This window comes from Apiospora hydei (genome assembly GCF_038363865.1).
Source record: "Apiospora hydei strain CBS 114990 chromosome Unknown utg000007l_segment0_segment0, whole genome shotgun sequence".
In the NCBI taxonomy this organism is placed as follows: Eukaryota; Fungi; Ascomycota; class Sordariomycetes; order Amphisphaeriales; family Apiosporaceae; genus Apiospora; species Apiospora hydei.
In genome coordinates, this window is record NW_027117366.1 from 1,117,009 (window position 1) to 1,129,659 (window position 12,651).

The window sequence follows — 12,651 nt, forward strand, 5'->3', positions numbered from 1 at the left end:
AAAAGGTATGAAGTGAATCAACCACCCTCGCCATGCGAGAAGCAAAAAACCTCCAACTCCAAGCCATGTAAAGCAATGCCGCGTTGTTTTGTTTGTTCAGGATGTCCCAACGACAACATAATGCCGTTCAGTTAGCGAGTTGCTGCTCACAGGGAATAGCTACATCCCTTGATTCCTCGCGATTATGAATCAAAAGCAAGATCGATGAGATGAGATGAGTCGATCTTATTTCTGCACGCCCTCCTTGCCTTCGGGCGTCTTGGACTTCTCGCGGTCGGCGAGGCGGCGTTCCTCGGCGGCAACCATATCCATCCAGAGGTCCTGGCCCTCGTACTCCTCCTTATGCACGCGCTTCTCGATGATCTTCTTGTGCTCGGGGTCATCGGGGTCGAGCACCTTGACCGTCTCCCAGCGGCCCTGGCCGGAGCGGGCATCGGCGGTCTCGAAGGCAGCGGTGGCGATGAGGACGGCGAGCGTCAGACCCTGGGCGTAGACACGAGCCTGGACCAACTTCTGCGACGTGGACAGGAACTTGTTACGGCCGACCATGGCGCCGGCGATACCCATGGACGCGAGCCACGAGACGAAGACGATCGAGTAGCGGTTCTCGCGGCCCCAGTCATTGAGGCGCTCCGACGTCGTCTTTTGCTGGTCGGCAATCTGGCTCACTTTGGTGGCCTCATCGACGTAGAAGTTCATGGGGTTGTTCAGCTTGTGGAACTCGATGCTGTAGCGCTCGGCGTTGACAATGGCGCCGAACGTCGAGGTCGACGTCACCAAGAAGGAGCGGAACGGCAGCGTCAGGCCGCGGAACGCCGGGTAGCGCTTCGAGGCGCCTATCACGCCCAGCAGACCGAGGCCCAGGCCCAATCCGCCTCCGATGAATCCGCCCTTAAGCACGGCATTGTAGTGGGCTGTTTCCTCTTCCTGCGAGACGACCTTCATAGTGGCGGGGGGGTTTTTCGGTAGGCGATCCCGGGGAAATGCGGTGATATCGAGCGAGGTCGAGTTATTGAACGTTCGACGAGAAGAAAACCAGGTAAAGCAGCGCCCGGTGTTGTTATCCTCTTTCAGCCCCTTTTGCAATGGGCTATTTTAGGGTACGAACGATGGTCGTCAGATGAGCGTAGGTTTGTAGATGGAGCTGCAGGTCCACACGTTTGTGTCGAGGCGACGGCGGTTTGCGGAGGAGTGGTATGATATGAGAGATATTTGATACGATATAGAAAATGCGGGAGAGGGACAAGAGCCTGGGCCTTTGTGTCGCAACCAGACGATAGATCTGTTATATACAATAGAGGATCTTAAGGAGATGTAGGGATAAACAGTTTGCAGAAAAAAGCCTTTAGGTTTACGGGAGATCCAGGGCAGGTTTTCGTTGGTTGGCGGCAAGCTGAGTAAGTTGGACGACGGATTTCTTAGGAGCTTGGGAGTCGTTTAAACATGCATCATGCGATTATTGATGATATCATGCCAGATTTGGGAAGCTACGCATTCGCATTCTCTTTTTTCAAACCCCGAGCGTACGCCGAGAGCCGGCAGCTGGCACCGAACTGTGCAGCCAGTCCTGCGCCACCCGCCCGACAGCTGCCGGCTGGGGCAGGTTCCTGTGCCTTCGCCGTTTGGTTCGCTGTTCGGCGTTTGCTTGCTTACCTTGGGTAAAAACAAGGTAATCAGCCTGTCACCGGGCGGCGCATTGCGACAAATAGGCGGGAACAAGCGCCATACTATTCGCGAAGTCCCGGGACAGAATACGGGGAGGCCGTTTCTTCCGGACGCCTGGGCCCGCATCCATTCATCCAGCTCGCGTGAGATATCCAACGATATGATCTCGCTCGGCTGCTACAGTGTAACCTCGAATCTCACAGCTCGTTGTTGGATACAGGCTGCCGACTTTACCTATCTTTGTCCGGTAACATGCATACCCAGCCAAGTCCGGACCCTACGCCGCGGGATTTGGTTCGTCGGTCTCTGGAGGTAGCGGGTATAGGGTATTGCCTCAGCGGAAATGTAGACAGTACTTCACGCCTGACCGACCGCTTGACTTGAGCATTAGGAGGGACGGATCGTAATCCATTCGTACATCAAAGGTCATGGGAAGAAGACAGTAGCCGTCGAAGGAACCAAGAACGATTTGGAATCTTAAGCATAATAACACCTGACCTCGATGTACGACAATCAAGGAAAGGAAAGTGCGGGAAAGTGCGTGTGCGTGCTGCATTCAACGAATTATTATTCGGGAACATGGGCCAACATCAATTTGATTTGATTGAATGAAGTACCTACAGGATGTAGCCGTGCTGGTACCCTAGAATTTTTCTAGAAGTCCACCCGCCGTCGGCATCCCGGGCATTCGGCGAGACTGTGGGCACAGCCCATCGGCAAGGCTGATTCCCAACGCTGTACCTTGTCTTGCCTCGAAACCCGAGCGATGGGATCCCAGGCCAACAGCCAGATCCCACCTGAGACTGTCCAGACAGGGTCCCCCAAGTGTTCTGTTTGAGGAGCACAGCATGCGGTGTGTGACACTGGGCCCCCAACAACCGTTTGACCGCCACGATGTCTCTTCAGGCGGGTGGATGTGCTGCTGAACTGTTTGGCGGGAGTTGCATGTGTGTGGCTGGCACTCACAGCATGATCGAAACAGCTGCAGTATACCGCGAGTCAGATAGGGTGGGCATTCAAACAGTCACTTGTCGGCATAATATGATGTGGTGACTACATGTATACTTCTACTGTTGGGCAATATGTGTGTTCGTATCGGTGAGGGACATCTGAAACTCGGGATAAGCCATTGGATCGTGGGATTCTTTATGCCCGCCAATCTCGACGACCAGGGGTGGCAATACGGCACTTCGAGGGTTGACGATGACGAGTTGAAACATTGAAGACAATCCAAGGCACGCTGTCTCCAGGGTTTTCGCATTCCTTGAGCTGTATGTCACGCCGAGTCCCCGCATCAATGGTGACACAGCTGGACTGGCTGCTTTAAAGAGCAATCGAACGACCCGCAAAGCCGTTGGGTGGTGCTTTTTTCTGGGAAGAGGTAGCGTGGCCCTTTCCCTGTAAATACATATTGCGCTGTATATAGGTGCTAACCGGAGATATGATCGAACCTCTCGCATTTACTCATACAAGGGCCGAAGATTATGCAAGGTCAGGACGGACCAGTAGTAAACATCCATCTATTATCCTGTAAACGAGATCAGTCGAGCCGCGGCAGTCGTGGCGCATTGTCCATTTGGCGCTGGGAGCTGCTATGGAGCCCAATGTGAATGTGACGACCTGGTGTGTCCCGGCACGATGGTTTCCACGAGGTCACGCTCGGTGAGGGGCGTCCAGGGTACAACGAGCCAAATATCCATCAATCGGCCTGAGCGAATCGGCCATTACGTTTCAAAGACTCCATGTTCACATGGAGAGGGCCAGCATTGAAACCCACCGGATTCCCCCTCATCCTCCTCTTCCTCTTCCTTCGACCTCCTCACCTCTGATCTGTCCATAGGCCGAGTCGCGACGACCGCAACGACCACGATGCTCATTCGAGCGGAGAGAGAGAGGAGATAAAGCTGACACGGCTTGGCTTTAGGCAGTAGTAAACAGGGCAGAGACACCCCACAATTGACAGTGAGCGAGAGGCTGTCCGTGTTTCCTCAGGGTCCCCCCTTCGACATCAACAATGACCATACGCATCGGGAAATGAATTACCCACCATCATCAGTGGCTGCCGCGCTGCCGAGGCGGGAAAACGCCAAAGGCGGTGAGTATGCAACTACTCAAGCGAAATCTCCCTGTGATCAATCGCAAGCGATGTTTGAGTCTAGGATCCCGCGGTAGATGGGGGTGGGAAGGGCAGTTGGTGATGTCAACCTGTCGGTGAAGTTTCCGCAAAGAAAGAAGCAGGTTCTTATTTCGTTTTTTATTTTTTATTTTTATATTTTTCGCCTTGTTATTTTCTTCTTGTTGACTGGCAGGGTCCGTCGTAGGGCCATTCTTTTCTTTTGACCGTGCATATCGAAACGGATTTACGCAGACCCCGTCTGCCCGCCGGTCCGCATAAGAATCCCTTACTGTTAATATTGCTTGGGGAATAGATTATCATGTGGGTATCTCGGATAGATCAGCCTTGAGAATAGCGCCAAACCCTTCGGGATTGGAAAGACTCGGTCGGATATACGTTCTTGAGACGAGTCCCGCGACAGTAGGTTACTTGTCAAGCGGGCAAGGGCAAGGCGTCAATGCCGCCTGGCCGTGTCCGATATCGAGATAGAACAATGGACGGAAGGGTTCAGCGGAACAGGACCTCGTGGAATGGATGGATGTTCCCGTCTTTCTAGACCAAGGTAAGGTCATGCCAAGCGTCTGGCCAGCACCAACTCGCCCGCTGACTGGCTCGCATCATGTCGCGGTTGCATGCAGATGCGGCTTATTCTTTATTGCTCGAGCGGCTACGGCACTTGCAGGTGACATAATACTTTATCGATATGATATCGAGTGAGAGCGGCCTGAAAAGTTGAATCATGTTGATGCATGATCGACCAGAGATGTCTCCCGCGTCCGCAAGGGAGTCTGCTGGCTGTTGCACTGGTATGAATGACATTTCCTTTTGACGGTCAGCGTCGAGGGTTGATCCTTGCGGAAGGTTGGGTCCTCAAAGGGTCCAAGTCAAGAGAGGCACAGAATGACGGACGAAAGTCTCCACCAAACGCCGAGAATGGCATTTGGCATCGTATCACGGCGCTTTCGACGTAAAGAGGTAGGTAGCAACACCAACAGATGGACAGGAAACCGTGTCTGTTTGGTTCACTTGCCTGCAACCTAGAGTATCGGCCATATCCTGACGATCATGGTGCCCAAGCCCCGTCGTCGGCTGCAGTCCGACCCGGATGCCACACTCGTGTGTACGCTTGGGGTGTGATCAGCCCCGATGCTATGCGGACTGCGCTGAAGCCTCGCTGCTAGACAGGACGCGAGGGGCGTTACTAATGAGCCTGCTGGCCACTACTCTTGTCCCTAGGCCGGGCCGGACTGGACTGGGGCTTACACCAGTGCCGCTCCACGCCCAACTTCGTCTGATGGCGCTCCCGTTTGATTGCCGCCGTTGTTTGTCGCCAGCGGGATCGTTTGCTTCGGATACAGCCCCAGACCATCTTTTCCGCGGGACAGGCCAAGCGACTCGACGAAGACGCCACCGCGGGAAATAGAAATCCCGGGTGGTTGGGCAATGAGAGCACACGCGTTTCCAGCTGGCTTGTTGGTTAAGCTTTACCTGCTCTCTGGCAGTACTACCAGCTCTGGGAAGTTATGCCGCGATGTAGTAGGTAGCAGGTATGCAGGTACGGTACATGTTGCTCACGCGTTGCGATCTATCGTGGCGTGGTATGTGCTCTGAACAGGGGGGTTTCCTGTAGCATCCGTGACTGGAGGTTTGCCAATGCCAAAAGTACAGCACCTCGACTACCTAAGGTTAAGAGCCGATGAGTACTGGGCCGCACACGACTAGTTCAGCCTAGCTGGATTGAATGGCTGGGCTACCTCGGCCAATGGGGTGTAAAGGACCCATGCTGTCAAAGGCCACTAGGCCAGAACCCAAGCTTGGTAGTCGATGCAGCCCCATGAGTCAAGCGGCCGTTAGTACGCTGGCCTGGCAGAGAAGCACTGGAGAAGGGCGTTTGAGTGGATTGTGCGAAACGAGATCGAGATGTCGCCGGCCGGTCGGTCCAATTCCTGCCTCTTGACGTAAGTGCGCACGTCGCGCAAAGAGGAGCAGGCCTTCCTGCCTTCCCTGCGGCGAGCAAGATCGTATCGTATGCGTCTATGTACATCATGAACCAATACGTTATGTGTATCCATCCAGAGAGAGAAAGAAGCGCTCCGAGACGCCAAGTTCAGAAAGGCGGCGTTTTAGACTACTGTAAGTCCCGTACTGTATGTGCGCAACACCAGGCAGAGGTCGTGACTGGGGGATGTAGTCATAACCATACTGTAATAGTAAACTCAGTCGAGTCGCCGCCGCCTGGGCTGCCTGGGGGGGAGAATTTCGTCCGAAGTGGTTTATTCGAGAAACAATACGGTTGCCGTGGCACCTTGATTCTAGCCTCGTTGGGCTAGTTGCGCATGCTAGCCGACCCAGGGACTGTGTATCTACTCAATCACTTCGTCACTTCGAACAAAAACTTAGCAGCCGGGCAGGCGGGATGATGTCGTCGCGGATCGACTCCGAAATCATACTTCCTTCCCTTCCCTAGGTGGTAGCTGCCAAGTCCAGTCCAGGCAAGGCAAGAAGGTTGAGAACTATCGACTCCCGGGATCCCGGCTTACCTGCATGAATGGGTCTCACCATCAAATTGATCATAAGTGACTCGCCCATAATATCCAAGTGTAACCCTGACACACTGGCACTGCACACTGACTGCACACCCTCTTGGGCATCTGACATGCATACATGAGTCAGGACTGAAGGCAAACAAGTTGACGATAATCGGGAAGTGGCCGTTTCGCTCACCTCGAACGTCAGCGCTGAACCAGGAGCAGGGAGGGGGTTGACGATACCTGCTTTCTTGGGCCTGGGCGGCCAAACCGCGCTCTCTTGGGGGAAGGAGATTATTACGAACACTTGATCGATACATCCGTAGCAGGCAGAGCGTCCATAGCGTAGGTGCCCTGAAATTGCTTCTGTTATCCTCAACGAAAAGTGGCTCTCGGCAGTAGATCATTGGCTACCGTAACTGAACCCGGCTCGCTGGCTTCAGTCCCCCCTGGCTTGATTGAATCCTCCGTGCATATGTTGAACCTACGACATCGAACGTCAGATGGCCTGAAGCTGTCGGTTCCCGAGGGCGGAGGAGGTCTGCATCTTCGTAAACCGCAGGCTCCGTGGGTTACTCGTCAACTCAGGTCGGAGCCGAGCAGCCTATCAGGCCTGGACAACACCCATAGCTCCATGTGCCCTCCTCCGGTATACCCAGATCTGCACTTCCACACGAGTACAGGGCCTGAACCCACGAGACGCGCAACACAGATATCTCCACAAGTTGAGGTGCAAGGCGTCAACTTGAGCGCCACATCTATCATCTAAATGGGACGTGTGTGGTATACTCCAGCTCCAGTTCCCCATTTCATCTTATCTCCTCATCTCGTCCCAAACCCAGGGACAGGCTGTCGAGGCTCTTGCGTCGCAGTAGCGGCTCCCTCGCCGACTCCGAGGGTCGGGATCGTCTTATTAATCCGTGCATGCGCCAGTTTGTCCATTGCATTGTGCGAACATATTGCTCGTAGCGGCAGACTCGAGCGGGAAAGCAACCAGGCCAGCCAGGCCGCAGGCCGCAGGCACACTCGACTATGAATGAACCTTCATACTCGACTTGCTCGACTTGCTTGTAGGTAGCGTAACCCATCCCACTATGTGCTGGAATCACCAAGGCCTAAGAAGTTAGAGGCAAACCAACTTGACTCACCTCTGGAATAAGGTTACCATTCCCATGTGGCATCTGCAGCCACGGACCCTCAGATTACATTAGTCCTCACTCCAATTCATTTTTTCGTCTAGGACCAGTGCTGCTACGTGTTGCCGTACTTATAAGACGGGCGGGGGATGGCATGTACTGTATCAATGTATGTATGTCAAGTACATCAATAGTTTTGGAGCCTCCACGCATTCATAAACTCTCCCAGTCGCCTGCCGAGCACCCTCCCCCAGCACTTGAGATCAGAAACAAACGGGAGAAAGGTAGCTAGCTGCTTTGCTCTTGATTTCTTGATTACCATCTCCGTTGACGTTGCACCGACCGTACTGGTAGTGCTCGTCGTAGCCCAGTCCCAAGCAAGACGTCTGAGCCGAATATCTTGCACCCCGTCCGTCCCTCGACATTTCTTCCTGCTCTGCTTTCCACTCTACATACCTACCACTGCTACCTACGACGAAGAGCCTTGATCCCGGGCTGCTGCTGGCGTGGTCGACTAGCCACTTCCCTGGACCTTGAACCTGGACCTGGACCCTTTGGAAATTTAGTCGCGTCAAGCCGCCGCTGGCTTAAACGACTCCGTTTTCCCTCCAGCCCAATTATCCATTACGCATACCCCATAACTGCTCATCTCCATCCATCCATAACCCCGACCGCCTCCCTCGTAAAGCCTACGGCGGCCACAATTTTGGGAACCCATCCTGAGTCCTGACACTGCCAGGCTCGGGCAGTACTTTCCCCTTCAGTCTGAGTCTGGTACCAGCTCGGTAGAGAAACGAGCAAGTAAAGATCCCGTACTTGTGACCAGTCTTGCACCAAAGCCTAACCCCCATAAGCGGCAATTCACACAGCGAGCAGGGGGGAGGTGCATTGGATGTGCATGCAGGCGGTAGGTACTTAACCAGACACACATACGTCGGAGACACCTACCACAATCCATACATAACATCTTATGAGACCTCATCAAGTCGACATCCCTCGCATCCCATCCGACGTCCTATTTCCGACTTTTCTTATTCACAACACAAACAACCGCCTGCTGTGAACCAGAGTGGTCTGCGGGATTTGGATAGTATACTTTTTTCCTCTTGTTCGTCTTGGCCTGCCTGCGTTGCATACCTGCCGCCCAAAAAAAAGAGGCCTGCTGGCGTTTTACTTGCCTGCCTGCCTACATTACCCATCAGCATCCGTACTACTTTCCAGAAGTGCCCTAGCGCTCCGGCCTGCTTGTACTCGCTCCTCTCTCTGTGTTGTCTGTCTCCCACTCCCCTCGCGCATTGCCTCTTTCCCGGATATTATTCAGAGGAACCCCACATCGCTGCCATGAGAGGCATTGGTTCTTGGTTGACAGGCAAGACGGGTACCTCCACGACAAATAGTCCCAGCAGTCACACCCCGAACACCCGTCTGCCAGCCGCACCAGCAACGATACGTTTGCAGGCGATTCCGCTGTCGCCGCCGCCGCTGCTCCTACACCATCCTCTTCACACTCTCTCGACTCGCCCTCGCCTTCACCACAGCCTGCGACGCCCGTCGATACGACCAGTAGTTACATTTACAGCCACTCATCCACTAAGTCGCAACCCATTAATATCGCCACCCTGAACATCCGCTCTTCACGGTCGCAATCACCCACCACTCTGAACGACCTTGACCACCACAACAGCAGCAGTTCCCACAACCAAAATTTCCAAAACAGCCCCCTCCAAAAACAGCTGCACAGCAATCCGGGCTTCATTGACGGAATTCCCAACGACTACGTCCCAGGTGACATAGCCGGCGACCTCGACATGACTGCACCAGGTCTTGAGACGGCCTTTGGCCGTGGTCGTCATGATTCCTTTGTGAGCGCTGGGCCGAAGCCCATCTCCATGAACGCCAACCGCGACCAGGCACGCGGCCGCCGCGAAAGCCTCGCCGGCAGTCTCATGAACGGCATGAGCTGGGGAGGCCTGTCGGTCGGAAGTTTCATCAAAGAAGAGTAAGTTATTGCCATCTCGTGTGCCACAACCCCGCGTCGATTTGCTCGTGTTTGAGACATTTGCATAGAGTTCTTGACGTGTAAGTCGCATCGTCCACTGACACTTCTGCGACAGCCTCATGGTAACCGGCTCACCCTTTACGGGCGCACAGCCGTCGTCTTCGTTCCATTCTTCGTCGTATATTCCTAAAATGGAGGCCGAATACTTGCGCAATTTTGTATGCTGCGATCAGAAATTGGATACGATGCACGATCTATTACGCCATTATGAAACAGTCCACACGAACAATGTGCAACCAAACCGGACAAACGTTATGGGCCAACGTTTGTCGATGAGCAGACCCTCGGTGTCCGGCTCCGCGATGCATGGTGCATCACATAATGGACAGTCCTTCGCACCCACAAGCGGCGGCTTCGGCCTCGGCCAACAGGCTCGCAATATTACAAGCAACGGCAATGGCTTGGGCTTCGGTGGCATCCAGATGGGCCGGCAACACTCTGGGCTTGACAGCTCTTCCCATAAGCAGTCTCAGCTGCTGAATGTTCAAGCCCACGATGACCTCGACGCGATGGGCGACATGGAGATGGAAGACGCTGTCGGACACATGGAGCTCGACGACAGCACCCAGCGTACCATTCAACAAACCCGGCAAATGTTTGGTCAGCAACAACGGCCGCAACTGCAGCTCAACCTGAACGGTACCAACATGCAACAGCAAGCGCTTCGGACCTCGCAGCCTTCAACCCCCGGCACGTCTGGCTTCGGCTTCCAAAATAACCCCACTGTCTCGTCGGTGAACACGCCGACACTCACCACCCAGCAACCGAATGGAGTCGATGATGGCCTTGGTGGAATGGGCAACATGTCGGATTTTGGCGACTTTTCTCAGGATCTCGGTTTCTTCATCGACGACCCAGCCAAGCGTCTGTACAGCCCGAACGGAGCTTCTGCGCAACAACGGGCTCTGCAGCAGCAGATGGCGCAATTCGGCCTGGACCAATCTCAGTTTGGTGACATTACTGATCCTCAGCAACTCGCCATGCTCCAGCGTGCCATTGGTGGTAACCCGGGTGGTCTCATGATACCTCGCGAAGAGGACAAGCCGTTTAAGTGCCCTGTCATTGGTTGCGAGAAGGCGTACAAGAACCAGAACGGTCTAAAGTGAGTTTTCTTTATCTGGCACAATATTTTTTGGGGGGTTCCGTCACCTCGCTGGAATGCGGTTGCTAATCGATTATGCAAGGTACCACAAACAACATGGTCACCAGACACAACAGTTGCACGAAAATGGAGATGGCACGTTCTCCATTGTCAACCCAGAAACATCGGCCCCCTATCCTGGAGAAATGGGCATGGAGAAAGAGAAGCCACATAAGTGCGAGTGGTGCAATAAGCGATATAAGAACCTGAACGGTTTGAAATACGTGAGTGTTTTTGTTTTGTTTTTGTTTTAATTTGAGTTTATCCCTTCGGGGGCTATCGGGTCATCTAGTGGCTAACCTTTGCTGCAGCACAAACTGCATTCACCACCTTGCGAAGCCATGGCTCAGATGGCCGAGTTGAAGGCTTCACTAGCCGGCGGCAATGCCACTGGCAACCCGATGAACCTCAACCTTCCGGACACGCTTAACCTCAGCGCCCTCAACATGAATATGTCGCATGGATTACCCGGTATTGGCGAAGAGATGCAAATGTGACCGGGCGCGTCTCTCGACAAGACCATCGCACGTGATCGTGTGTCACCCTCGGCAGCGGCTCTTGGTCGTGTGCTCACACCAGAGACCTCGCGCTGAGCTTCTCCTTCAAACTAGACATTTTCACACATAGACTGGATACAGCTGGCCCTTTTTTCGCCACGGCCTCGGAGGCTTTTACTTTACGGCTGGGGAAAAGTCATGTTTTCCATTATGCATTGGGGCTGGCGTTCGAGATTGCTTTTGAGCGGTTAATTGCCGTATATACCCCGATAGACTTGACGCTTGCATCACTCGGTATACGAAAAACACCTTATCTGAGTGAGGTGAGGAAGGGATGGAGGTTTACTAAAAGTTACATTTGTCTTTTGTTTGATGTTACAGCAGCGTTTCTGCCACTGTATTGCAGCGCAGTGCAATCCTCTCAACTCGTTTCGTCCTTTATACTTTTGCTTGCTTGCTCGCTTGTACGTATACAAAAAGCAAATAGGCGGTTTTTTCTCATGAATCTACAGCGACTACTACTATTACTGCTGCCACTGCTGCTGCGTTTTCTGGCCGGGGCCAGGAGCGTGATACCTGATCTCCATGTCGGATACGACGAACGGACGGACCATTGTGGCCGGGAGCATGGTTCCCCTACGTCAGCGGTTCGACCGTCGCCATGTGAAGTTCCAAGGCTGGAAGTTCGGCAATGGGTGTTCGTGAAGGTGGACCGATAACCCGGTAACCCACCGTACAAGCAATGACTCGCGTTACAAGCCTGGGCGCACTCTGGCCGGCGCTAACGCAGGGCTTGCAACAGAGCCCCTGCACGACGTTACCAAGTAACAAGGCAGGACTGTCTGTGCATAATACCAACTGACGTGCATTCCACCTCACGACCACCGTACCCGTACCCGTAACCGTGAAGGACATGCCCAATACGGCTGCAACTTCATGGATACTGTTGGGTGATGCCTGTTCGTGACTGTATGTATGTATGCATGTATGCATGTATGCATGCAAGTGGACGGATGAATGGATGGATGGATAGATGCATGGATCCGTTCCACGCACCGCATGGAAGAAATATATGCCAAGGTATCTCAGATACGTCCAACGCCCGTTCGCTCGCTCGCTCATTCGTCGTGATGGCGATGGAGGCAAGATGGGAAAAGCATGGCTGCCACGCTGCAGGGCATGTAACAGGGGCGGGCGGCGGGCGGGCGTGTAACATGGGACCAGCCCATCCACTGCGACCGCTACCACCGCTACCACCAACCGGCGCCGATGCGGCAAGACCGCCTTGGACCTTCATTGGCCCGCCCTTCTTCATTTTTTTTCTTCTTTTTCAGCTGCGACGCGCACCACGATCCCTTCGTCTAGACCGAGGGCCTACAGATCGCTAACTTGGGCTCATCAGCCTCCTCCTCCTCCTCCCCTTGCCCCTTTCTGATTACACATTGCTTAGTTACCTGCTGAGTCTGTCCTCTTTCCTCTTCTCCCGGCTTTCAGTAGTGCGGCCGACGG

The 12,651-nt window shown here is 53.9% G+C and overlaps 2 protein-coding genes across 2 annotated transcripts; one reads left to right on the plus strand and one right to left on the minus strand.

Annotated features, from left to right (window-relative positions):
• Nucleotides 1-225: 225 nt before the first annotated feature.
• On the minus strand, nucleotides 226-945 carry PG997_009424 (uncharacterized protein; the record flags this gene model as incomplete). Its single annotated transcript, XM_066813739.1, has 1 exon — nucleotides 226-945. One exon carries the CDS (start codon nucleotides 943-945, stop codon nucleotides 226-228), a length of 720 nt encoding a protein of 239 aa, XP_066665701.1.
• A 7,841-nt stretch (nucleotides 946-8,786) lies between these two features.
• On the plus strand, nucleotides 8,787-11,142 carry PG997_009425 (C2H2 transcription factor (Sfp1); the record flags this gene model as incomplete). Its single annotated transcript, XM_066813740.1, has 5 exons — nucleotides 8,787-8,823; nucleotides 8,904-9,444; nucleotides 9,560-10,606; nucleotides 10,689-10,869; nucleotides 10,957-11,142. 5 exons carry the CDS (start codon nucleotides 8,787-8,789, stop codon nucleotides 11,140-11,142), a joined length of 1,992 nt encoding a protein of 663 aa, XP_066665702.1.
• Between the last annotated feature and the right edge of the window lie 1,509 nt (nucleotides 11,143-12,651).